The sequence below is a fragment of the Limanda limanda genome, chromosome 9, assembly GCF_963576545.1.
Source record: "Limanda limanda chromosome 9, fLimLim1.1, whole genome shotgun sequence".
Taxonomy (NCBI): domain Eukaryota; kingdom Metazoa; phylum Chordata; class Actinopteri; order Pleuronectiformes; family Pleuronectidae; genus Limanda; species Limanda limanda.
The window spans coordinates 3141228-3167519 of NC_083644.1; the positions used below are offsets into that span (position 1 = coordinate 3141228).

Sequence of the window (26292 nt, forward strand, 5' to 3'; positions counted from 1 at the left end):
AACATTAATTTAGACATAAACTTATCTGCATAAAATTATATAAAAGATAAAAGATATAACAAGTAATAAAAAGTGAAATGCAAAATGCAAAACAGTGGAAAGTGTCAAATTGCAATATGCAATGTAATGCAGTATAATATAATATAATATGTGTTAATTTAACACATCCTTGAGGTGTGAGGGCGGAATAAAAGTTCAAGTCAGGTAATTTAAATCTGCTGGGTGTTGGTTTGTATTTGGATTAACTACAATATTACATATTATATATTATGTTCATCAGTCCAAAATGTGGTATTATAATATATTTGGGCCCAGACTGAAATATCTCAATGTTTACAGGATGCTTTACCATGAAATTAAGTATAAACGTTTCTTGTTTCAGCTGTTTTCAGACATTGACTCTAGAAAATTGGGTCTGTACATCTTCGTCTTTCCCATATGGAGATTGTTCGGGTCATTCAGGCGAGGGGGCGGGGCCTATAGAGCAGCAGGAAGCAGGACATGACGGATAAATCACAGGTTTTTGTTTACACCAAAATCTCTGGAATCTCGTCAACTCTTCTACGTCAGTTTGTCCCTTTTATTCATCTTGAGATATTTGTAATCCTCCAATTTAGAAATGTTACAACATATCCTCAACACTCCCGCCTCTCTGGAAAAACTCATGACTTTTCAGTGTAAGCAGCTGAACAAACAGACAGAGAACATAACGTCCTTGCTGGTTGTAAACATGAGCCGAGTCTTACTTCGTAGTAAAGCAAATGTTTTAGGATATTTTTAGCCGAGGACGCGGCTCCAGAAGCTTCACTTTTCACTTCATCTTTGTCTCAGTCTCAGAACTCGTGGCAGCGGCAGATCGGATCCAAAAGGATCGGATCAAAATATCAATTTCTCAACAAGCCGGACCTGTCGTCGCTGAGGAAACAGGATCAGTATCTGTGCTCATGAGTGTTTCCTCAGAGGAGACGGTTATGAGTCACATGTCAACACGTCCCTGAAGGTCCAGATCGGACTTGGACACCTTGGTGGGGAACTGGGTTCAGCATGGAGCTCTGCAGGTTTGTAAAACTTGACCTGCGGACTCTGGCCTTCATCTAGAGCATCATGATGTCACGTTCAGGAGCTTCATCCCTTCAGACTTCTAAACTTTGCAGAAAAATCTTTACAACACACAGAAGTAAAGAAAGACAGTAGAAACATCATATGTCTCCTTCAAATTAGAATCCACTGAGGTGACACGTGTTCTCTGAGCCTCATTAAGAAGTTTACATCCTCACACCTCAGCAGATAGTGATATGCAGGCGTGACCCTCTGGCCGGAGACCATCTTTGTCTCGTCGGCATGTGCAGATCCACGTCCCGTGACCCGCTCCCGGTCTAAATATACTCGTCCCACTGCGAAGGTCACGTTACGTCATGCACAGCCACAGATTCTCAATGAGCTGTCAGCGAGGCGTGGAAGGCTTTATGATCTGCAGCCTCTCACTCACAAGTCGGCAGATGATGAAGTCGCTGCTCGTGACTGATTAGATTCTAGTTGAAAGAGTTCGATGGAGATAAAAGCTGCTGCAGCTCAGGATGATGTCGTTCCAGTGACCGGCTCCTGAAGCAGAGACTTTATATTGTGACCTGTGCTGAACGTTTCCTGAGACATCCGGCAGAGATGGGGAACGGGATAAACAAGGTGCAGTATCCAGAAGTCACATTAACTCCATAAAAACGTGTTTTAAATCAGCTTCTTTATTCTCATTTAACCGGATGTGGAACTTTCTGCAGGTCCTGCCTAATCTTTACCTGGGAAATATTAAAGGTGAGTGAAGCATTTACTGATTCTCAGGATAAGAGAGTGTTTCAGTTCCTCGTGAGAGATGCTGCACCGAGCTCGGTTTCTACAGAGATCAGATAGAGTATTTTAGTGATAAAAGGTTTTTCCAGCAGCTGGAGGAAACTGTTTGTGAGAGCAGGTTCTAGAGAACTCACGAGGGTCCGCTGTGGGAGGGGGTGCCCCCCCGCGGTGTCGGGGGGGTCCCCGGTGTGAACGACATCCAGGACATGTAATGAATACGTGTGAAAGTGACGGCACCACCAGGGGCTTTGCTGCTTCTCAGCCTCGTGACAAACTCTGCAACAGGTTGGACTTTACCTCTGAGGTTTGAGCAGCAAACTGCATCCAAGTTAAAAAACTAAAAGAAGATTGTGAAGCCATTTAATGCAAATTGTTTTCACCTCAAAAAAAAAAAAAAAATTACTATAAAAATCTAGTTTGGACCTAAAAGCTAAATAACTGTGTTGTAATTAAAAAATAAATAAACTTACACAGTTTATATCAATTCATGTAAAATGTGGTCGTCATAAATATGTGATTTAACCACTTTTAACCAAACAGGAACATTTCATTTTATTAAGTGGAGTCAATCGGAGTCGCCAACATTTGAGTTTATTTATTATCCTGTTGATCCTCCGATTTCTTTTAAATCAAATAAACACACTCGTCTGCAAAATAAGCTTTAACTTTGTCGTAGATGTTTAAAATTCTGGCGAAACGTCTACTTGACAGAGTCTTAAAAATAATTTATTGTTAAAATGTAGGTATATATTGCTGCTTCCAAACCTTAATAGACTCAGAGATTTAATCTCATCAATTTTCATCTGGACTTTTTTAAACTGCAATGTTTTTTTTTGGGAGTTGGATATTGTTGTAAAATAGGAAACTGGAGTTAAATATGTAAACATATGTAACTCACAGGACCTAGGGTTTGCAAAGGTTTTTAATTAACTTTAAAGTACAGGTGCTTTAATCTTGCTTCTGCAGAAATAACATATAATAAAGGTCACATGTGTAAAACAAGTCTTTAGTTTGGACACAAGTGTGGTGACAGCTTTTGTCTTTGACTTCGATGTGATATCAGATTCCCGACAGCCCATAAAAATATTTATCTGGTGACCGACGCGCTCGTGGTCGCTCTCTGACCTTGAGGCCGTTGAGCCGCTCGACCTCACAGATGTTGGATCTTCTTCTTCTGCCGTCAGCTGTTATTTATGTCTCATAGTTCATCTGCAGATCAAATGTGCAACAGGATCACTGGAGGATTTACTGTGAGTCATGTATCTGTCAGGTGGGTTGGCTGCAGCTGAACGTGGCATGGTCCTGCATCCTGCCAACTTGCAAAGCATGAGCACACAGAGGTGAAGACACATCTGTCCAAGGTGGAGAACTCTTGGCTTCCTTTCAAAGAACAAAATTTGATTAGAACAATTACTGTTTCTTGCTTTTGGGCCAAGCTGCGGCCCTGTTTTAGAAACATTGGTTTTCCGGTTTTTCTTTCAGTTCAAAACCATACAAGAAAACTCTGAGGGCCACATTTGCTTGGGACACATTTTAGGGGGGGTTGTTGTTGATGGGTAGAAAAAGCTTAATTTAGCTTTGAGACTAGAACAGATCAATTGTGATTGGACGGGCGAAGTATTTGCAATTTCTTGTTTTTCTGTCCTCAGATGCTCGAGACAAGGAGCTGCTGACTCAGCACAACATCAGACACATCTTGTCCATCCACGATACAGCTGCACCCGTCCTGGAGGTGAGCTCGTCTCTGTGTGTGTGTGTGAGGTCGGCCTGCGTGACCCCGTGACCCCCGTGACCCCCGACGTGAATCCACAGCCTCCTCTCCACAGAGTCCAGTCGTCCTCATGACGTAACGTCCCGATCTTTATCTAATTATTGATAAATTAGGTCCAGAAAACAATCATCACATTCATCAGAAGAGAAACTGAAAAGTCAAGAAGAAAATCAGCAGATATTTGACATTTGTTTCTAAAAAATAATGACAATAACTCTTTATTAAAGTAGGTGAGCTCATTAAACAGAAAATATAAACAGGAAGGATACAGTTTGATATAGTTTATGATATGAGTTTCAATTAAAAAGCAGTTTTTCTGATTTACTTGGATTCCACCAAACATCTGAAGATTATATTTGACAAATTTCCCCACTGACGCAGCTGTCATATGGAATAAACTAAATTTATCACACAAGCAGCTTGAAATCCATAAAGTCCTTAAAGTGGAAACTGCATTAAAGAAAATGTATATAATATTCTTTGCCTTTCCTTCTCGTCTGCAACATTTGCCTTTTATTCTTAATACAATTATATATTGTACATATTGAAATAAAGCTTCTGTGATGTTATTCCCTCAATTTAACTACAATATAAAGAGTAGAAAAATCGAATCCAACTCTTTTAATGTATTTAAACCGTTAACCATCATTTCTCTACTAATGAATTGGAACTTTTCCTCCCTCTCTCTGTGTTGTTGAAGATCTCGAGAGCTTCTCTCAGCTCCGGCTTTCACAACTTTCATCTTTTCTTGTTGAAAGCGAACATGAGAAAAGAATCCAGAGATTCCTGAGCACTTTCTCCGTCCGTGCTCGTGTGTTTCACCGAACGCTGAAGAGAAACAGCAACTTGTTCGACGGTATCACTACTTAAACTGGTCAACCACCAAAACCCTTTAGAAAGGGACTGGGTCTGAACCTGAGCGTCTCAGCCGACACACGCTGCTCAGTCGTCGGCTCCTGTAGAAATCCTCTTCTTGTGCTTTTTAAAGTAACTCGCAGCTTCTCTGAGTTCTGCGGCTCAGCGATGACTCAGCTCGGGTCAGACGCTGGATTTGCATGTAACGGTCAAACTGCTGACTGGTTTGATTTCTGGGAAAACAGCTTGATGGTTCCTGACAGAGGAAATCAAAATTTGCAACCTGCGAACATCTGAGGTCGATTTACACAAGACACCTGATCAACAAGCTGCAAGAATAAAACACCAGATTCATGGAGCGTCCGCTGAACATCTCAGAGCTCATCCACAACTAGCATGAACATTGTGTGTATACAAGCATGTGTGTAGGTGTGTGTGTGGGTGTGTATGTGTACGGTTGTGTATCACTGAGTCATGGTGAGTTTTGAAGAACGACTAAATGACTAATGAACAAAGATTTGCGTCCTCTTCAATATTTCTCCCGCAATTACAATTACTCTGACATGCTTCTTCAATATGTGCATGTCTTAGAGTGTGTATCGACTGTGTGTGTGTTTGTGTGTGTGTCAGTTTGTGTGTGTGTGTGTGTGTGTATGATGCAGGTATTACTAAGGTTGTGGGGTAGGTGTAAATGATTAAACTTAAGTTGAAGACAAGTTTTAAGTGAAATGTCCTCCGAAGTCAAATGATTTGTGTGTCTGTGTGAGTGTGTGTGTTTGTGTGTGTGTGTGCGCGTGTGTGAGTGAGTGTGAGTCAGTCTTTTAGATTTTTCACTGAGTCACGGTTGAGTTTTGAACTGACTATGCAAAGATTTAAGAGTTCTTCTCTGCATTTGTTCGCAAAAACTTGACTCTTCCTGTCGGTGAATACGATAATATAATATTAATTTCCCGCTTCCTCACTAGAGACAACAAACCTGACAATAAATAATAAATAAACACATGAATAATCAAAGCAAAACATACAATAAATAATAAATAAACACATGAATAATCAAAGCAAAACATACAATAAATAATAAATAAACACATAAATAATCAAAGCAAAACATACAATAAGTAATAGATAACCACATGAACAATCAAAGTAAAACTTAAAATCAGATTGAAGAGACAACAACACAGGAGTAATGTTACTGATGATCTTTCATTTGCATGTTTATTACAGTGTGTTAAAGTGTGTTAAGCATGTGTGTGTGTGTTTGTGTGTTTGTGCTGCAGTTGTTTGTGGTTTTGTCTTCGTGTGAGTGCGACCTGTCCTGTCTTCACCGCTTCCAGAGCTCGCTGTGTCCCAGAGGAGCTCTGGGGTTTTTGAAGCGCTGCAGTCATAACGGGACGAGCTATAGTTTCTGTCCAGTGTGCACGTACCGTCAGCTGCCAGGTGCACAGAACCACAAACACACACATATACACACACACATACACACACACACACAGGCAGACATCTTTATGCCATACGAGTCCGGCTCTGCACATCGGGGTCAGCAGGGTCACGTCTTCAGGGGCCGTCCCGCTCGCCCAGAAACAAGAAGTGAGTTAGAGTCAGGATTCAAACCAACAACCCTCTGAGCTGATGTGTGTTGTTGTGTAGTAAAAGTTTGTGTAGTAAAAGTTCTCAGGTTTGTCTGCTGTGAAATAATTTAATGCAATTGAGTCTAAACTTGTTCCGTCCCTCACCAGGACATGAGGTACCTGTGCATATCTGCTGCTGATCACTCCAAGCAAGACCTGTGAGTACTTCATCATACTTACACCTGTGTGTACATGTGTATGTACTGCAGGTACTGTATGAAGTACAAATACTTTAAACTTCTTCAATATAAGTTCTAATGTATCAACGAGTGCAAAGTTTAAATCAAAAGCAATTAACAAGAGTCTAATTATGATTTTCAGGATCTAAATCACAAACTGTAAATAAAAAGTGAAGCCGAAGCGTCTCGATCGCCCCCTGGTGGCTGGCTGCAGTGTAGGTCGTAAACCCCTCCTCCTCCATGTTAGCAGATGGGACACGGAACAAATTTAAAAAGTTAAAATACAAATTCCTATCACGCTGATGTAGGTTCAAGTGTTCAAGTGTCAGATCAATTTGGTTTTAATTTGTTATTTAATGGTATAAAAACATGCTGAGACGTCATGATTGACAGACTGACTGACGATTGGTCGAGCCTGTTTAGGGGCGGGACCCCAATATAGACGCTTTTTAAATTTTTATTCACAGTCTCTGGTTTATTTTATTTTATTTTGACATCAACCATGAAAGTAAATATCAGAAAATAAATCCTGACATCTATGCAGAACTTTGTCTGAAGGTTTCATGTTATTTAGTGGAATATGAACAACTGCAGATATCAATAAACTTACAGGTAATCGTGTTTTTACATATTGTTTATTATCAGAAGGTTTTTAATGTTTGTGTTCCCCTCAGGACTCAGTACTTCAGAGACAGCATCACCTTCATCCACGAGTCTCGCCTGAAGGGAGAAGGCTGCCTGGTTCACTGGTGAGACTCAACTTCTTAAAAGGTTTATTTCTCTTCTTTTAGGAAATATTAATAACCCTTAGATATTTAAAGTTTTAACAACAGAGCCTTTATTATCAATTTCAAACTGGACGACATCAGATCCTAATACGTCACTGATATTTGTGACAATTTGTCTTGAACTGAAAACTTTAAATCACATTTTCATTTTCAACCACAACAAAACCTTCACGCTCTCATTGTTAATTTCATCGTCTTTCATTTTCTCTGATATCAAACGAGCAGATTCTGACATTTAACCACAACTCGGGGGGGAAAAATGCTGGTTTCACTTCATAGTTCAGTGGAGACGAGAATCTCAGAAACCAAATGTCCTGATTATCACAACAAAACCGGCGCTTGTGTGTCCTCAGCGTGGCGGGCGTGTCCCGCAGCGTGACCCTGGTGGTCGCCTACATCATGACGGTGACGGGGCGCGGCTGGGTGGAGGCGCTGGCGGCGGTGAGGGCGGCCCGGCCGTGTGCCGGACCCAACCTCGGCTTCCTGAAGCAGCTGGAGGAGTTCGAAAACATGGAGCTGAAAGACGTGAGTGACACCGGGCGGGGCGGGAAGGGGGAGGTCAGAGGTTACAGGTGATCCCGGCCCAAGGTCGTTCGAAGGTCACGCTGAGGTTTAACGCTGATCCTCAAGGACGACGATTCACTGAGTGTCAAATATCGCTGACAACACAATTCAGGTGTTTATTTACTTGAATAAATATGGAAAAATATGTGGGTCATCAGATTCCTCCCCTGCTGCTGCAAGTTAAAGCAACACTATGTAGTTTGACTGAGGAACAGCGCCCCCTGTGGCCACACGTGGGGATAACAGGCTTTGTTTATTTATTTTTCTGCAAGATTACGCAAAAACTACCGAACTCATGTCCACCAAATTCTGTGAAGTGAACGAGCCTCAGAGCGACTCATCACATTTCATTTGGATTAAAGAGCAGATCCATGATTTGTTTTATTGCAACATCGGCCATTCTTCACTTTTATCTGTATTTTTCAGGGAATAATACACAGATCTGGATTTTCCACAGTTTGAAACTATGAAATATACGCTTTATAAAAAATAACTAATTTGGTTTATCACGCCACTTCTTTTTTTTCTTAGTTCTTAGTTCTACTTCTATCATAACTTGTAGAATTGCTCAGGTTTGACTCTAACTTGTGACCTTTTGCTTCTTGAACGTACAGTTGAATCTGGATTTATCTGAATATTCAAACAACCCAGTGTGAAGAGGATAAAGATTTGTTATCATCTGATATTTGAAGCTGTTGCTGTAGTTTCCTGACTCAGTGAACATCTGGTTGAACTACAGACGTCACCAGGACTCAAACTTCCCTCCTCTGTACTTCACCTCAGCCGGACTCTGGTTTGATCTGGTTTTCACTCTTGATTTCCTTCTTTCCGTCTCCAGTTCCGAGCGTCGTGGGCGGAGCTATACGGGAATCAAACCTTCAACGACGAGGAGGAGCTCGCCGCTCTTCTAACCCGGAAGTCCACGTGCAGCAGCAGCAACGCCATCACGACCAGCATCACGCCGGCAGCCGCCACGAGTCGAACCTGAGGACAGACCTGTCTCCTCTCGTCTGAGCTGGAGCAGCTGACATTTGACCTTTGACCTCCCCGGGACCCGAGCGGCCTCATGTTTCGATCCTGCAGAGAGAACCAATCAGAACCTCTCGACTCTGAGGGAGGAGTTCTGGTGCTGAACGTGTTCTAACAGGAAGTCTCCGCAGTCATGTGACCGGGGGATTTTTCTTGAATGTCCTCGTCTCTCGTCCCCTTCGTCGTGTCCTCGCCACTAACTGTCAGAACGCCACGCTCGGGCAGTCAAGCAGGACAACAAGGAAGCCACAGTCCACAGTGTGAGCGCACGTTCACCCCCCCCCACTCAGTTGTGTACTTGAATTATGAGTGTGAGTTTCTGCACAGTGTGAAAGACGTGAATCACTGGATCTCACAGCAGCTTCTGAGGAGAAACGTTTGTTTGTGTTATTGGAAAAATCGACAATAGAAACTGAACAAATGCAACAAAAACCAGGATTCACAGTAAAACACAAAAACACACAAAAATATCAACGATTCACACAAACATTTCTGCTCCAGGAAACTTAAACATGTTCATTTGTTTTAATTATGAATCAACTTGAGATTCTGTTTCAGCAGCGACGGTTCACTGGAAAATCTACAATTTAGATCAGAAGGGAAACTGATTATTGGAAGAAAATTAAAATATATTATAAAGATCTTTATTTTAAATCTCTGATTAATTTAGGGTAGGTCTTTACACTTTTTATTTTATGATTTAAATTAAAGTTAAACTAGAAAAACCACAAAGTTATAATACTCATATTATATACGTTTGAAACTGTAGCTCCACCACAACAGTATAATCATGTTTAATCAGAATTGACAGTCATAATAAAATGTAATAATATATGTTTTTATTTCAGAATAAGGATTTCTGTCTGTAACCGAGTGTTTTTATGTGGTTTTGATAATTTTACTTTAATATTCTGAGACCAGAAAACTACTTTCACCTAATTTTGTTTGTATAAAGTTTGTTTAGTCCCACATTAAACTGCTGCTTATCGTAAAGATCCATTAATAAAACACCTTACACACGGGGGGGTTGTACTTTATTACTTTTAATACCTGAAGTACTTTTCTCACTGATTTTACTCAGATACTTTATATAAATATGAAACTATTGTACTTTTACTTGTCAATATTTATCCATCCATCAGATTTAACACATGATAGTTTTATCTTGTTTATTTTCTGATGCTGTGTGAATTTTGAAAAACTGACAATAAAGATAATTTATCCATAAAACTGAGGAGCCTCGAATATTTTTATACTAAATACTAATTTAATACATTTTGGTGATTCAAGATTCAAGATTCAAGATTCAAGATTCAAGAGTTTATTATCAAATGCAAAACAATAACTTGAAGCAGTCGCTGGCAATGCAATGCTTGAGTCACAGTCTCTCTTCTAGTAATGCTCAAGTAATTACAACCAAAAAAACAAAAATTAAATATGAATAAATTAGTATAAAATAGAATATCAAAAATTTTAAATAGAAAATAAAATATATATATCTAAATATATATATATACAGCTGAAGAAAAAACAATAGTGCAATTATGTGCCATAGATTGCTTTCTACTTTTACTCAAGGAAACATTTAAAATATGGACTTTTCCTTTTTTCTTACTTCAGAAATTCATTCTTCTTCCAGTTTATTTTGTGGTTGAATCTATAATCGAGATTATATCTATAATCTATAATCTAATAGAGTCAGTTCCTTCTGACCCGTGACGATAAGAACCTCCTTCAGGTTTTCTCTTGAATCTTCCTGAGGGAACTTCTCTCTTTGGTCCACCAGCTTCATGAAACGTTCTCACTTCAGAGAAATGTTTTCGTCCTCGACAGAAGTTTCCATCGAGTCACGATTCTGATTTACTACGGTAGGGTTTCCCCTCCTCTTCCTCCCCCGCACCTCCTCCCTCCTCTCTCCTCCCTCCTCCTCCCTATTCCTCCTCCCCCACTACTCCTCTCACCTCCCTCCTCCTCCCTATTCCTCCTCCCCCACTACTCCTCTCACCTCCCTCCTCCTCCTCCTTTCTCCTCTCTCCTCTATCTCCTCCTCTCTCCTCCTCCTCTCTCCTCTCTCTCCTCCTCTCTCCTCCTCCTCTCTCCTCCCTACTCTTCTCTCCTCCTCCCTCCTCCTCTCCCCTCCTCCTTTCTCCTCCTTCTCCTCCCTCCTCCTCTCTCCTCTCCCCTCCTCCTTTCTCCTCCTCCTCATCTCTCCTCCTCTCCTCCTCTCCTCTTCTCCTCCTCCTCCTCCTCTCACCTCCTCTCTGCTCTCTCCTGCCCACTCCTCTCTCTCCTCCCTACTCCTCCCTCCTCCCTCCTCCCTCCTCCTCTCACCTCGTCTCTCCTCGCCTCTCCTTTCTCCTCTCTCCTCTCTCCTCTCCCCTCCTCCTTTCTCCTCCTCTCTCCTCACCCCTCCTCTCTCCTCCTCTCACCTCCTCTCTCCTCCTCCCTCCTCCTCTCACCTCCTCTCACCTCCTCTCTCCTTCTCCCTCCTCTCTCCTCCTCTCTCCTCCTCTCTCCTCTCACCTCCTCTCTCCTCTCCCCTCCTCTTTTCTCCTCCTCTCTCCTCTTCCCTCCTCTCTCCTCCTCTCACCTCCTCTCTCCTCCTCCCTCCTCCTCTCTCCTCCTCTCTCCACCCCCCTCCTCCTCCTCTGACTCTGCCTCTCCTCTCTCCTCTCTCCTCTCTCCTCTCTCCTCTCTCCTCTCTCCTCTCTCCTCCCCTCCTCTCTCCTCCTCTCTCCTCTCTCCTCTCTCCTCTCCCCTCCTCCTCCTCTCTCCTCTCCTCCCCCTCCTCCCCCTCCTCCCCCGGGCCTCCATCCTCCTCCTCTCTCTGGAGGATGGAGGCGTGTCCCCGGCTGCAGCAGGTGCGTCCTCCCCGGGTCTCCTCCTCCCTCCCTCCTCCTCCTCCCTCCTCCCCCCTCCTCCTCTCACCTCGTCTCTCCTCGCCTCTCCTTTCTCCTCTCTCCTCTCTCCTCTCCCCTCCTCCTTTCTCCTCCTCTCTCCTCACCCCTCCTCTCTCCTCCTCTGACCTCCTCCCTCCTCCTCTCACCTCCTCTCACCTCCTCTCTCCTTCTCCCTCCTCTCTCCTCCTCTCTCCTCCTCTCTCCTCCTCTCTCCTCCTCTCTCCTCTCCCCTCCTCCTTTCTCCTCCTCTCTCCTCTCCCCTCCTCTCTCCTCCTCTCTCCTCCTCCCTCCTCCTCTCTCCTCCTCTCTCCACCCCCCTCCTCCTCCTCTGCCTCTGCCTCTCCTCTCTCCTCTCTCCTCCCCTCCTCTCTCCTCCTCTCTCCTCTCTCCTCTCTCCTCTCTCCTCTCTCCTCTCTCCTCTCTCTCCTCCTCCCCCTGTCCTCCCCCTCCTCCTCCCCCCTCCTCCCCCGGGCCTCCATCCTCCTCCTCTCTCTGGAGGATGGAGGCGGGTCCCCGGCTGCAGCAGGTGCCTCCTCCCCGGGTCTCCTCCTCCCTCCTCCTCCCTCCTCCTCCCTCCTCCCTCCCCCCTCCTCCTCCCCCCTGGGGCTGGAGGATTTAAGCGGCTCCTCGGTCCTGATGAGAACTTTCTGACTCTTTGACTCTTTGATTGATTTCTGAAGTTTCTCGGGTTTCGAGTTTCGCAGGTAAGACGCGTCACCGGCACATCTCAGCGGGGGGTCGCAGTTACACACACACAGACACACACACACACACAGACCCACACACACAGACACACACACACACCGTGCAGCACCTGACCTGTGTTCCGTGCGTGTGTGTGCACAGACATGCACGCCGAGCTGGAGTACGGGGGCTCCTCGTCGAGCAGCGGGAACGGGAAGCTGCGGCAGTGGCTGATCGAGCAGGTGGACACCGGGGGGTACCCGGGGCTCGTGTGGGAGAACGACGACAAGAGCATCTTCCGCATCCCGTGGAAACACGCGGGCAAGCAGGACTACAACCGGGACGAGGACGCGGCTCTGTTCAAGGTACGAGACCCATGTGACTGTGAGAGGAGAGAGGAGGGAAGGAGAGAGAGAGAGGAAACCGCCTGTAGATGGAGAAACATGAGAAAGAGAGAGAGAAGAAACCTCATGTAGATGGAGAAACATGAGAAAGAGAGAGAGAAGAAACCTCATGTAGATGGAGAAACATGAGAAATATGCTTTTTATATTTCATCATGTGACCCTCCGAGGAGAGAGGAGGGAAGGAGAGAGAGAAGAAACCTCATGTAGATGGAGAAACATGAGAAATATGCTTTTTAATCATACATCAAGAGGAGCAGCGGAGGGAAAGAGAGAGAGAAGATATGCTTTCTATATTACATCATTTCTCTTTTAATACGTTCATGTGTTGAAGCAAAGTAAAGAACTTTACGCGTGAAGTGAGCAGAGGCTGAACTTATGGATTCATGTCATACAATATAGTTGTATGATTGTTGTATAAATATAATTTTTTTTAAAACAACTGGAGAAAACGTATTTGTCCAAAAAATACTAATATGTTCACGTGTTTAACCAAAGTAAAGAACTTAAAGTATGAAGTGTGCAGAGGCTGAACTTATGGATTCATGTCATAAAATATAGTTTTTAAAAATTGAAACGCTTTCAAACAACTGGAAAAAACGTATTAGTCGAAAATGACTCATATTTAACACTTTTTATATATTGTTCGATTTACCATATAATAGTTTATTTTGAAATGCTTCTTTTTTTACATTATCTTGCTTTAATAAGTTGTCATGATGCATTTTATATTTGATGTAAAGCACTTTGAATCAGAATCAGAATCAGGAATATTAATTGATCCCAGAGGGAAACTGTGTTTGTTACAATTGCTCCATGAAAGAGTAGAAATATAAGCATATAAAGATTTAAATATTAAATAATATAACAGTATTAGTATGTGCGTTACCTTGTTGTAGAAATGTTCTATATCATAAAGTTAAATTTGGACCCAAGAGGCTTCACACATCTCACACGTTCCCGTTAGAAATCACTTGATTCCAGATGTTCAGTTGATGTAGAAGCTGCAGCTCGTTGCACATCTGCAGCCCGTTGTCCCGCGGGTCCCAGAGACCTCACCGTGTCTCACCTTGTCCCCGGGTTGTCCCCGGACTCTGTCCTCAGGCCTGGGCTCTGTTCAAGGGCAAGTTCCGGGAGGGCATCGACAAGCCGGACCCCCCCACCTGGAAGACGCGGCTGCGCTGCGCGTTGAACAAGAGCAACGACTTCGAGGAGATGGTGGAGCGGAGCCAGCTGGACATCTCCGACCCATATAAGGTGTACCGCGTCATCCCGGAGGGCGCCAAGAAAAGTCAGTGCACCCCCCACCTAACACACACACACACACGTTTATCATCACATATCAGAGACTTTGAGATAAACTCTGGTTTTTAATCTGATCACATCTGGAACTTCTGTGATAAAGGTCACAAACTTCTCAGAGTTCTGATGAAAAGTTTGAAAAGTCAAACGTCTCAACCACAGTTTGAGGTCAAGATGTCCTCACCACGGGAGGAGACGTCTGGCAGGAGGACATGTCTTTCTGTCTGTCTGTCTTAAGGGAGGACAGACTGAGTCTTTTCTCTGTCTGTCTCTCAGGACTCCGACAGGAGGACAGTCCTCTAAGTCTTTTCTCTGTCTGTCTTCCAGGAGTCTTTTCTGTGACAGGAAGACAGTCTGTAATGTCTGTCTTAAAGGACCTCTGACAGGAGGACAGTCCTCTAAGTCTTTTCTCTGACAGGAGGACATGTCTTTCTGTCTGTGTCTCAGGACTCCAACAGGAGGACAGTCGTCTGAGTCTTTTCTCTGACAGGAGGACATGTCTTTCTGTCTGTCTTAAAGGACCTCTGACAGGAGGACAGTCCTCTAAGTCTTTTCTATGGCAGGAGGACTGTCCTCTAAGTCTTTTCTCTGACAGGAGGACATGTCTTTCTGTCTGTCTGTCTCTCAGGACTCTGACAGGAGGACAGTCCTCTGAGTCTTTTCTCTGACTGGAGGACAGTCCTCTGAGTCTTTTCTCTGTCTGTCTCTCAGGACTTTGACAGGAGGACAGTCCTCTGAGTCTTTTCTCTGTCTGTCTCTCAGGACTTTGACAGGAGGACAGTCCTCTAAGTCTTTTCTCTGACATGAGGACAGTCCTCTGAGGTTTTTCTCTGTCTGTCTCTCAGGACTCTGACAGGAGGACAGTCCTCTGAGTCTTTTCTCTGTCTGTCTCTCAGGACTTTGACAGGAGGACAGTCCTCTAAGTCTTTTCTCTGACATGAGGACAGTCCTCTGAGTCTTTTCTCTGTCTGTCTCTCAGGACTCTGACAGGAGGACAGTCCTCTGAGTCTTTTCTCTGACAGGAGGACAGTCCTCTGAGTCTTTTCTCTGACATGAGGACAGTCCTCTAAGTCTTTTCTCTGTCTGTCTTCCAGGACCTCGACAGGAGGACAGTCCTCTGAGTTTTTCTCTGACAGGAGGACAGTCCTCTAAGTCTTTTCTCTAGAAGGACAGTCCTCTAAGTCTTTTCTCTGTCTGTCTTCCAGGACCTTGACAGGAGGACAGTTCTCTCAGTCTTTTCTCTGGCAGGAGGACAGTCCTCTAAGTCTTTTCTCTATCTGTCTTCCAGGACCTCGACAGGAGGACAGTCCTCTAAGTCTTTTCTCTGTCTGTCTTCCAGGACCTCGACAGGAGGACAGTCCTCTGAGTCTTTTCTCTGACAGGAGGACAGTCCTCTGAGTCTTTTCTCTGACAGGAGGACAGTCCTCTAAGTCTTTTCTCTGACAGGAGGACAGTCCTCTGAGTCTTTTCTCTGACAGGAGGACAGTCTAAGTCTTTTCTCTGACAGGAGGACAGTCCTCTGAGTCTTCTCTCTGACAGGAGGACAGTCCTCTGAGTCTTTTCTCTGTCTGTCTTCCAGGACCTCGACAGGAGGACAGTCCCCTGAGTCCGATGGGCTTCCAGGTCCACCCCTACCCGGCTCTGCAGACTCAGGTGAGGACGATTCACTGACTCATTAAATGCAGTTAGAGCTCGGTGATTTAATAATACTAATAATAACTTTATTTATATAGTCCTTAATAAAAACACAGTTTACAAAGTGCAAGGAAAGTAAATATAAGAGAAATAACAATCAGCAGCAACTCAATCGCCCCCTGGTGGCTGACTGCAGGACCCATCACAACCCTCCTCCATGTTAGTGGATGGGACGTTAAGTAAAGTTGGTTTCTGATATTTCAGGGAATAAACTGAGGATTAAATGTGGAGAATAAAACCTGTGTTCTTTTAACTGCATGTATGTTTGTGCTCAGGATTTTGTTTGTTAAATTTAAATAATTCAAAATTCACCTGCCAGATTGTGTTATATATTTATTTTATACAGCGTGTGTATAATATCTAAAAGCTTCTCTCCTCATTAACAGGAATAGATATCTTTACCTACAATATAAACTCTCATTTGTTATTAACCACGTATTTATCGTTATAGGATTTAAACTCCTAAATGTCCTTTAAACGCTCACAGATGTAAAACTAAATATAGTTTAATTAAGAGTAGGATAAATATACGTAGGATATATTTCAAAATGCATTATTGAACATATAGACATATTTTTGCAGAGCGTTAAAAGTATTTGGGGGTTTGAGGTGAATCAGGTGAAGGAGTGGTTTGCCTCATATCAACTTCATGTGTGTGTCTGTGTGTAGATGCCTCAGTACTTAATGTGTGTGAGGATCCGAATGATTTATTTCTTATTTCTTTTAAATGATATTTCACATTTTATTAAAGCAGAAGCAGCTTCTGTGTTATATTTAATTTTTTTTGCCAATTTCTGGAGCTGGAACCAAATTGAAGAAATCAATTTGCCCAAATTAGCGATCTTTACAAATAACACATCTGCTTTAAATTCCTGTTAAACTGAATTAAATTCGCAATAAATGTGTATTAGATATTAACATGTGACTTTAGTCTAATTTAAACACAATATATTGAATTTCAAAACTAAAGGCCTGAAGAACTAAAAGCAATAAATCTGAGGCTCGTTAAAATGAAAACCTTCAGACCAAACTGTCACTTTCTCACACACTCAGGCCTGCGTTGTGTGTGTCTGTTTGTGTTGTGTTGTGGTATGTGTGTGTTTGTGTGTGTGTCTCCAGAGTTTAATCCCTGCAGTGCCTGTGTGTAAGTGCCTCAGTACATGATGTGTGTGTGTGTGTGTCTGTGTGTAAGTGCCTCAGTACATGATGTGTGTGTGTGTGTGTGTGTGTCTGTGTCTAGATGCCTCAGTACATGACGTGTGTGTTTGTGTGTCTGTTTTGATGCCTCAGTACATGATGTGTGTCTGGGTGTAGTATCAGTACATGATGTGTGTGTGTGTGTGTCTGTGTGTAGATGCCTCAGTACGTGATATGTGTGTGTGTGTGTCTCTGTGTAGATGCCTCAGTACATGATATGTGTGTGTGTGTGTCTGTGTCTAGATGCCTCAGTACATGACGTGTGTGTTTGTGTGTCTGTTTTGATGCCTCAGTACATGATGTGTGTCTGTGTGTAGTATTAGTACATGATGTGTGTGTGTGTGTGTCTGTGTGTAGATGCCTCAGTACATGACGTGTGTGTTTGTGTGTCTGTTTTGATGCCTCAGTACATGATGTGTGTCTGTGTGTAGTATTAGTACATGATGTGTGTGTGTGTGTGTCTGTGTGTAGATGCCTCAGTACGTGACGACACCCGAGTGCAGTTGGAGAGATTTCTGTCCGGAGCCGACGCCGGAGCTGCCCTTCTCCCAGTGTCCCTGCCCCCCCCGCAGCCTGTCCTGGCAGGGCCCGTCCATAGAGAACGGTTCGATGCCGCATGTTCACACACTACACACTTCACACACACACACACACTTCACACACACAGACACACACACTTGCATCCGAGGCCGTGTGAGTAACCCTCTGAACGTGTGCGTCTGACAGGATACCAGCTCCGAGCGTCCATCTACTCGTACGGCCCGGCTGAGGCTCAGGCTCCGCCCTTCTCGCTGGACGCCAGCATCAGATCAGCCGAGGCCGTTTCAGGTGAACTCTCAGTTCTGCTTCTCTCTGTGAACGCTGTGAATCAGGAGGAGTCTGGGTGCGGATCCTTTACGTCTCTGAGGGGAAGAAGGGAATTCTGTGTGAAACCAAAGTTTAGTCAAAGAGCTCGGACGATTTATTGATTAGACGATTAATAAATTTTAGACTTTCATCAGTTTTGGGCATGAAAACTTTTATTTTACAGAATAAACAGGTGCATTCAGGATTATAAATCTATTTTTTTAGAGTTTATTTCCTTAGAATCTATAAATTTAATCATATTTGTGTTTTCTTTGTACTACTACTTTCTTTGTAGTATTTTAGTAAGGTATTTTATGGTTGAACTGTAAAATATCAAACCTCAGTTACTTTTCCTTGTCATATGGGTTTCATAACGAATCTTATGGATCAGACGATAATCCTGAATATTTTTATATATCAGCAAAGATTCATATAAGGTTGAATTTGCTAAGATCCTGAACCTGATGTGTTTATGTGACACGTTTGAAGTTCAGTGATCAGAGATAAATCCTTAAATGAGAAGAACATCAACAGATGAAAGCTTCAGAGTGTAAATATGAAAAGTCTAATACCTCCTCCTCTTCCTCCTCTTCCTCCTCTTCCTCCTCTTCCTCCTCTTCCTCCTCTTCCTCCTCTTCCTCCTCTTCCTCTTCCTCCAGATTTCCGCCTGCACGTGTCGGTGTACCTGCGGGACGGCCTGGTGAGGGAGGTGACCTCCTCCAGTCCGAAGGGCGTCCACATCACGCCCTGCTCCCCCGAGGAGAAGCTCAGTCTGATGCCCGGGGGTCCCGACGTGGTCCCCCTGCCCGTGGACGCCCTGTCGGCCCCCCGGAGGACGGAGGAGTGTCCCCCGAGCCCCCCGGCCTCCCTGGAGAGGGGGGTGTTACTGTGGATGGGGGCGGACGGACTCTACGCCTGCAGGCTGTGTCAGAGCCGGGTCTACTGGCAGGGGGGGCCGTCCCAGTACGGAGACAAGCTCAACAAGCTGGAGAGAGACGTGACCTGCAAACTGGTGCACAGCCAGGACTACCTGACAGGTGAGAGGGGGCCGGGGGGCCGGGGACATCGATACAACCATAGATTTATATATAAAGACTAGATTTCTCGTTCAACGGAGCCGGACGTCTGCACATGGCGGCCATCTTGCTACGGGGCAGCTCACTCACCCATAACATTGGTAGTGGTAAATAACCATAACTTGCTCAATTTTCAACCGATCTGGTTTGTTATAAACGTCAGAGATGTAGTTATGACACTGCTATCATTTTTTAGAAAATAACATAATTATTCATAAGTATGCAGTGTCATATCTACATCTCTGACGTTTATAACAAACCAAACCGTTTAAAAATCGGTTGAAAATTGAGCAAGTTATGGTTAGTTACCACTACCCCCTAGCAAGATGGCCGCCATGTGCGGACGTTCGTCTCCGTTGGCCGGCAACGCAGACGAGACATCTAGTCTTTATATATAAATCTATGGATACAACATCTGTCTTTTAATCACTGGAGAACAGTGACAAACAAACATCTGCAAATCTCTGTGTGTCTGATCATCTGTCCACGACCAAAACACACAAAGATATTCAAATTTAAAAGATGTTAACAACTCGTCATCTTGATAAACTAAATGTTTAGACGACTTTTATACTAGATTTTGAACAATTTGCTGCAGATCCAAATAGAAACCTGGATGTAGGGAACTAAAATGTGGTTTCATTAGGGAACTGTTGGGTTGGACTGACTCAAGGTCTGCAGCCGCAACATGAGAAACAGGTACATGTGTTAAATATAGTTTATTATATAGGTACAGGTTATTATAGTTTATTAAAGTGCTGCAGACTTAAAGAAGAATCTGTGGTGATTCTGGAACCAGCTGAAGAACAAGTGGAACATCTCGTTAATCCACATTAAGAGAAACAGATGTTTCACAACATTAATACACAAACTAACAGTGAGTGAGAATAAAAACTCAAATCTGAGGTTGTGTCTTTTGGGGGAAATTTTCTGTAAAACTCTTCAGATGAATGTAATCGAACCTCAGGACTGAATACAGATAACCCCCCCGACAGCACCGAACAGCTCAGATAGAAATTGACTCGTCACAGTCACATGTCACCGACTCATCGTCTCCTCCCACTCGCTGGCTCGGCTCCAGCTGTGTGACAGATTCTTGTATTTGCATGATGTGACCTGGACTTTCCAAAGGTCACGGCCTTCAAATCGACTTCTTCTGAACTCATTTGAATCAGAAACGTTGGGTTTGACTTCACGTGTTGATCTCTGGTGTGTGTTTCAGAGCTGCAGAGCTTCGGGCTCCACGGCCGGCCGCTGCCGCGCCTGCAGGTGCTGCTGAGCTTCGGAGACGAGTGTCTGGACCCGCAGAGACAAAGACGCACACTCAGCGTCCAGGTGAGGAAACAACACAACTTTTATTCCTCCTGCAGCAGCTCGGTGGGAGGGAAGGTTTCCTGGGAGGTGAAATCACAGATCAGATTAAAAAGGAAACGGCTGAAACGAGAAACACTTCCAGTCATCGTCCACGTCTGAGTGAGCATGAAGAAGGGGAATCAGGCTGATCCACATCTGCTAGAACAATGAATCACAGCTGAAAGGTCTGGAAACAGAAACTTAAACGGACCTTTGACTTGTGATTCAGTCAGAAGAGAATTTGAATCTATGTTTCACTTTTCAATCCAACTTGTAAAACCCACTTCTACATTTTAAAGATAATAAATCCCCCAAAAAGTCTTCATTTGACGACTTCACCTCTGATCTTCAGTATCCAAAATGTGTCCAACAAAGTTCAAACCCAGAGAAATTAAAACTTTATTTAGCCAGTTTGCACTTATCGTACTGGTCACGTGAATAAAACTTTATCACATGACCTCATCCGTGAACATGAGCCACACCTCAACTCCCATGATCCTTCGCTGCTTCACCTCACGATCGGCCCCTTGTCATAGTTTTGATCACGAGACCCCTAGAGGCCGGAGTCACACATTGTTCCTTTAAGTGGAGCCAGTCCCGTGACCCGTCAGCCTGTGTCTGTCCTGCAGGTGGAGCCGCTGTTCGCCCGGCAGCTCCTGTACTACGCCCAGCAGCCGGGGGGGCACTACTACCGCAGCTACGACCTCCCGGGGGTCTCGGACCACTTCAGCAGCTCGGAGGAGTTCCAGCGGGTCACGCACCATCACCACCACAGCAGCAGCAGCAGCAGCAGCCTGCAGGAGTGAGCGCCTCCGGAGGACACGTCCACACGAGGCAGCAGTGAGTCTCCGGAGGACACGTCCACACGAGGCAGCAGTGAGTCTCTGAGACCAGAGGACGGACCGGGACAGTTTGACACATGAGGAGGAAGATGATGGACATTTAGTGAGAGTTACTGTTTGACCCGTACAGATGTGTGTGTGAGTGTGTGAGTGTGAGTGTGTGTGTGTGTGTGTGTGTGAGTGTTTCTCTTATTCTGTATTTTTGTGCGACCATTTATTTCTTTTATACTTTTTTAAACGAAACAGAAATGACAGCTCAGGTGATTGTAAATAAAAAATAACTGTTTGTTACATTTTTGTGCCTTAAATAAAAAATTGTATTATTCAACTTCTTGCCGAGAGTTTTGTTTTAAAACCGAAACGTAAAGAAACAATCTGTGTTTTTTACAGAATTTGTCTTTGTGAAAATCTTCACACCTGATTTAGTAGAGAACTACACAACTGAACGCTGCATATTACCCATGATCCTCTGCTTCCTGAACCTAAAGAGCTGCGGCTGCTACAAATCCACCAAACTCTGTTCTTCACATTTTTAAAAAGTTTCCTGCTGAATATTTGAGATAAACTGGTAATGAAGAATATACTTATTATAATAATTTAGATTTTTCTGTTGCTATGGGAGACACTATCACCACCATGTTGTAAATTATGATTGAATTAATGAACCTGGATGTTTATGAGAGAAACTTAATCACTTGACTTGCAGATCTTATCTGAGGTCGAGGTTTCAATGAAAGTTCACATTTCAACCAATGGAGCAAAGAGTGACGACCTGTGTTCATAACGTCAGTGTGTGTGTTTGTGTGTGTGTGTGAGCAGGAAGTGTGCGTCAGCTGCAGGAAGCTGGTTAATCAAACACGTCTTTATCACAAACACCGTGATGACGTCACCAGGGGAGCCGGCGAGAGGAAGAGGTCGGTCGACACTTTCCGCGCTGAAGAGAAAGAGGCTTCCTGGTTTCTGCTCATAGATCAGAGTCTCGTTTCCACTTCCATGGAAAAACTATCACAACAACAGAAAAGCCACAAACACACGTGTCGCTGCTGAGAAGTAATTCACCAGAAAAGATAAAATCACTCGAGGAGATTTCTCTGAAAACCACTGACCTGCAGACAGATGTTAACAGAACACGAGAGCTGAGTTATGATTTTTATTATTGATTAAAACAAGTGGACAGAATGTGAGAAAACAAGTCACGGGATTAAATTAAAGTAACAGTTGATGTTTGAAAAGGTAAAAATAGATAAATGTGAGACAAATATGTGAAATAATAATAATAATAATGTCCTGACGAGACAAACGTTATGAAGTTTGTTCATGGAAACTATTATTCAGGTCCCAGTGTGATTGGTTTTGAATTAATTTATGATGTTATTTATTGTTTTTACTTTATTCAGTAAAACACTGAAATCAGACATTTCACTGCAGCACTTTTGACTCATTCTCACAAAACAGGAAAATTGATAGATTCAGAATTCTTATCAACCAATAAAAACCAAAAACATATTGATTAGTGAGTATTTATCATGAGCCTGATGCATCTACTTCCTGTTGTCATTAAGACATTAACTTCTCTGACATTATTCTGAAGAAAACAATGACCGAGTATTTCCATTCTCATCGTGAATCATGTGGACACAAATATTTACTACTTTTATATTTAGTTTGATGATGATTATAGCAGATCATCATCAAACTCCAGTTTTTCAGGTGTCACCTCGAGAGCAAACATCTTTTTTTTACATTTGAATAGAAAACTGAAATTGAGTTGAGTCAAATGACACAAATCTCCAGAGTGAAACAGTTTCTGAACGTCTGTCCAGCTGCTCGACAACATCTGGCTGAGACACAGAGAATCTTCACAGCTTCTCACAGAGTTCTTCTAACACAGAGATGAGATCACAGAGGATGTTCTCCGTCCGTGATGGAACAAAGTTCTGGTGAATACAAGTGAAATAAGAATCTTTTAGAAAACTCCCTCTCAGCTCTGTTACTGTAAACCGAGAGCGGGTGGAGAGCGGGTGGAGTTTGAGGCTTTGAACTTTGTTTTGTGAATGAATCCGTGGGAGGAGAGCGAGAGCTAAGTTTAGAACTCAGAGAATCAAAACAGCTCCTGTCGGCTTTCCCCCAGAGCGACGCACACAACAACAGAAACTCTGAAGAAACCCGACGGTGAAACGTCTCAGATTGTCTGTGTCGACACCACGAAGACACAACGTCCTCACTGTCCTCAGATAAACCCTGGTGTGTGTCTCCTGTGAGCCGTGGGCGTCTCCTCCGCCTCAGCCACTCGAGGTCGATCGTAACCGCACGTCTCACTCTGTGACCGTCAGGACACTTTCATCAGGGATTCACCTGCAGCGTCTTGTGTTCGCGGCCCTGACTAACGGCCTGCCGCCCCCCCCCCACGCCCTGCACACGCCCTACACACGCCTTGTTCACGCCCTGGAGCTCCCGCCCTGAGGTCACACCCTGAAGTCACATCCTCCGCCCACAGACCCGGGGCCAGACAGTCTGAGTGAAGCAGAGAGCTGCAGCTCCACAGATGAATGGGCTGAAGCCACTGGTGTAAAACCAATGTGCATGAATGCAAAAATGTTCGTTTGAAACCTCTGTGTGTGTGTGTGTGTGTGAGTGTGTGTCCAAAACAACTCAACAATGCATGATGGGATTCTGACCCAACTTGGTGGGAGCATCACTTGGACGTGTTTCTGCAGATGATTCACTTTTGGAGCGAATCGGTCAAAGATCAACAAACATCTGGTCCAAGTTGTGAACACAGATAAATTTAGTGAAGCTGAAACATCTGGATTACTCGCTGCAAGATGGGTCGTATAAATAATAAGAAATAAATGTAATTACAACGTTTAACATGAAGTTGTTTCACTTTATTGGGCGACTGAAATGTCACAGGACAAAAAGTCAATGGCTTCTTTGAATGTTCAGGACAGACGTTTCCCTCTGAGCTCAGACGCCACAACTCACGCACTGGTCCCACATTAGAGTCATTAGCATAACCAGCTCATCTGGGACTGTCCGGCACAGTAATACGATTAAACAAACAGACATCAGGGTTCAATCAGGTGAAGCAGAAAGTGATTCTGAGAAGAGCAGAGATGAGTGAACACAGCGATAAGACAGAAGCTTCATTAGATGATTCAGATAAGAGACGGCTCATCTCTTCACCGGCTGCACGGAGGACGGGTGGAAGCAGGTGAGCTGCAGCTTCATGCTGCTCTTGAACTTGGCCATCAGCTGCTTCAGGAACCTGAGGAGGAGAAACATGCTGGGATCACTGGGAAGGAAACTGTGCATCGTGAAGAAAGCATCAGAAGTTCAGAGTCACTTGTTTCAGGAGCAGTGTTAGATTCTCTTCATCGGCCTCTGGGACCTTTGAGAACTGATTTGAATTTTAAAGCTCATCCTGGACTCAACCTGCATTTATCTCAGATCCTTTGAGACCATTTGCCTGATCAGAACCTGAGGTCTTCAACACAGGTCTTTTCTGTCAAGGCCCCAAAAACGTTTGGAAAAACCACCTTAAGAAAATCTGACTGACGAGCTCTTTATCCAGAAACTGTTCTCACATTTTTCTCAATTTTCTTGATCCTGGCTCTTACTTGTTTTTCCTCTGTGTGATTTTCAAACTGCTTTTTATTTGCCTTCAACTCTTCAATTGAACCTGATAGGCTCCTCGTAACATGCTTCATGAATAAGGTTCGGTTTAATATTATAATTATTACATGGACCAGTGTGAGACTTACTTCTCATCGGCTCCGCTGTGTAACTTCGGCAGAGCCTCTAAAGCCAGATTGAAGTTTTGGCTGAAAGAAAAGATGCTCAGTGACAAGTTTGTATAGAAAAAGGGCAGAAATACAGTTCAGAATAAGTGTGTGTGTGCATCCAGATATGAGCACTCACACAACACTCACACACACACACACACACACACACAGCACACACACACCCCAGTGCATGCACACAGCAGAACCAGATTACTTTCACTTCCTTTCCAAAACCCACCAAGTAACATAAATAGGGATTGTAGTGAGGGATGTGCGACTGCTAAGATTTATGTCTCTCACATTCAAAACCATAAATCACACACACATGTATGTGAGCTCAGCGCTGTGTGTGTGTGTGTGATTGTGTGTCTTTGTGTTAAACCCACTTGCTCTCAGAGTTGAGGTACCCATTGATGGCGTCTCTCAGAGTGCAGATCTCAAGACGAGCCTGAGGAGGATGGGGGGGGGGGCCACAGAGCAAATGAAATCCATTGAACCTCGTCAACTGTCAGCAGTTGGCAGCTTGAAGTGAAATGTGACATCATCAGAAATGGGTAAAACCCCAACGACTGTGTGGCGTGGACTTATGAGTCAAGGTCTTACTATGACTTGGCTCTACAGGAGCTGTGTGTGTGGTTGTGTAGTGGTTGTGTAGTGGTTGTGTACCTGCAGGGCGCCGTTCCTGCTGAACGAGGACACGCACTGCATCAGGCGACTCATCTCGTCCGCAACTGACTCCACAATCTTCGATATCACCCGAGGAACCAGGTCCTTGGAGACCGTGAAGACCTGAGGCGGAAGAAAAGAAACTGCTGATGAAGCAAGAGGAGCGTGTTGGTGGAGGAGGTCATGGGGGGGGGGGGGCGCTCGTACCTCGGCGTGCACCGTGATGATGTTCACCAGAGCTTCCTTCAGGTAGTTCCTCACGCCTGAGGGAGGAGAAGCACACGGGTCAGAATCCACGGAGACGACAGAGAAACACTTCTTCTTCTTCCAAGGATGTGAAATATGGAGTTAAAGCTTCGGTAACATCGGAAACATCGGAAACATCTGAAACATCTGTAACATCTGCATCAGCTGATCACACACTCTGGACCTGGACTGACGAGATGAAGTCAGGGAGCAGGGATGTGAATGTGTTGAAGGAGATGAACCCTAAAACCCCAAAGTCCCCATAAATGAAATCAAAGCTTCACCAAATCACACGATTATTGATATCAAAACTCTAAATATATCAGATTTTCTCTGGGAAATCAGTAAAAAGGAAAAGAAAATATTTGAATAAGTTATTTCTTGGCCCATGACAAATCCTTTAAAGTTTAGTGGGAATCCGTTCAGAGATAAAAATGGGCGTGGCCGGTTTGAAGCTCGCTAACTTTGTAAAGATTTACAGTTGTGTGTTCATGTTTTTATCGCATAACGTTGATCTGTAACCGCGGAGATAAAGCAACGTATCACCACGGTTGGGCGAGTTACCGTCACTGGTGCCACCCCCACATCACGGAGGGATTTTCCTGCAAAGAAAATGGCGACAAAATTCTAGCACAG

At 44.0% G+C, this 26292-nt stretch overlaps 3 protein-coding genes across 3 annotated transcripts in view; 2 read left to right on the forward strand and 1 right to left on the reverse strand.

Annotated features, from left to right (window-relative positions):
* The first annotated feature begins 1662 nt into the window (after positions 1-1662).
* Positions 1663-8621, forward strand: LOC133010052 (dual specificity protein phosphatase 22-B-like). The gene is made up of 7 exons (XM_061077467.1): positions 1663-1683; positions 1776-1809; positions 3495-3577; positions 6211-6260; positions 6956-7030; positions 7423-7594; positions 8472-8621. Exons 1-7 carry the CDS (start codon positions 1663-1665, stop codon positions 8619-8621), a joined length of 585 nt encoding a protein of 194 aa, XP_060933450.1.
* A 3593-nt stretch (positions 8622-12214) lies between these two features.
* Positions 12215-20932, forward strand: irf4l (interferon regulatory factor 4 like). The gene is made up of 9 exons (XM_061077461.1): positions 12215-12266; positions 12409-12611; positions 13753-13939; positions 15530-15603; positions 17314-17446; positions 17569-17670; positions 18348-18725; positions 19987-20099; positions 20747-20932. The coding sequence occupies exons 2-9, from the start codon at positions 12411-12413 to the stop codon at positions 20921-20923; spliced, it is 1365 nt and encodes a 454-aa protein (XP_060933444.1). The 5' UTR covers positions 12215-12266; positions 12409-12410; the 3' UTR covers positions 20924-20932.
* A 2893-nt stretch (positions 20933-23825) lies between these two features.
* exoc2 (exocyst complex component 2) overlaps positions 23826-26292 on the reverse strand; it is a 49135-nt gene continuing 46668 nt past the window's right edge. The window contains exons 24-28 of the mRNA XM_061077459.1: positions 25618-25673; positions 25411-25533; positions 25131-25192; positions 24724-24783; positions 23826-24227 (exon numbers count right to left, since the gene is read on the reverse strand). Coding sequence (XP_060933442.1) covers positions 24134-24227; positions 24724-24783; positions 25131-25192; positions 25411-25533; positions 25618-25673 — 395 coding nt within the window. The 3' untranslated portion in view covers positions 23826-24133. The remainder of the gene's footprint in view (positions 24228-24723; positions 24784-25130; positions 25193-25410; positions 25534-25617; positions 25674-26292) is intronic.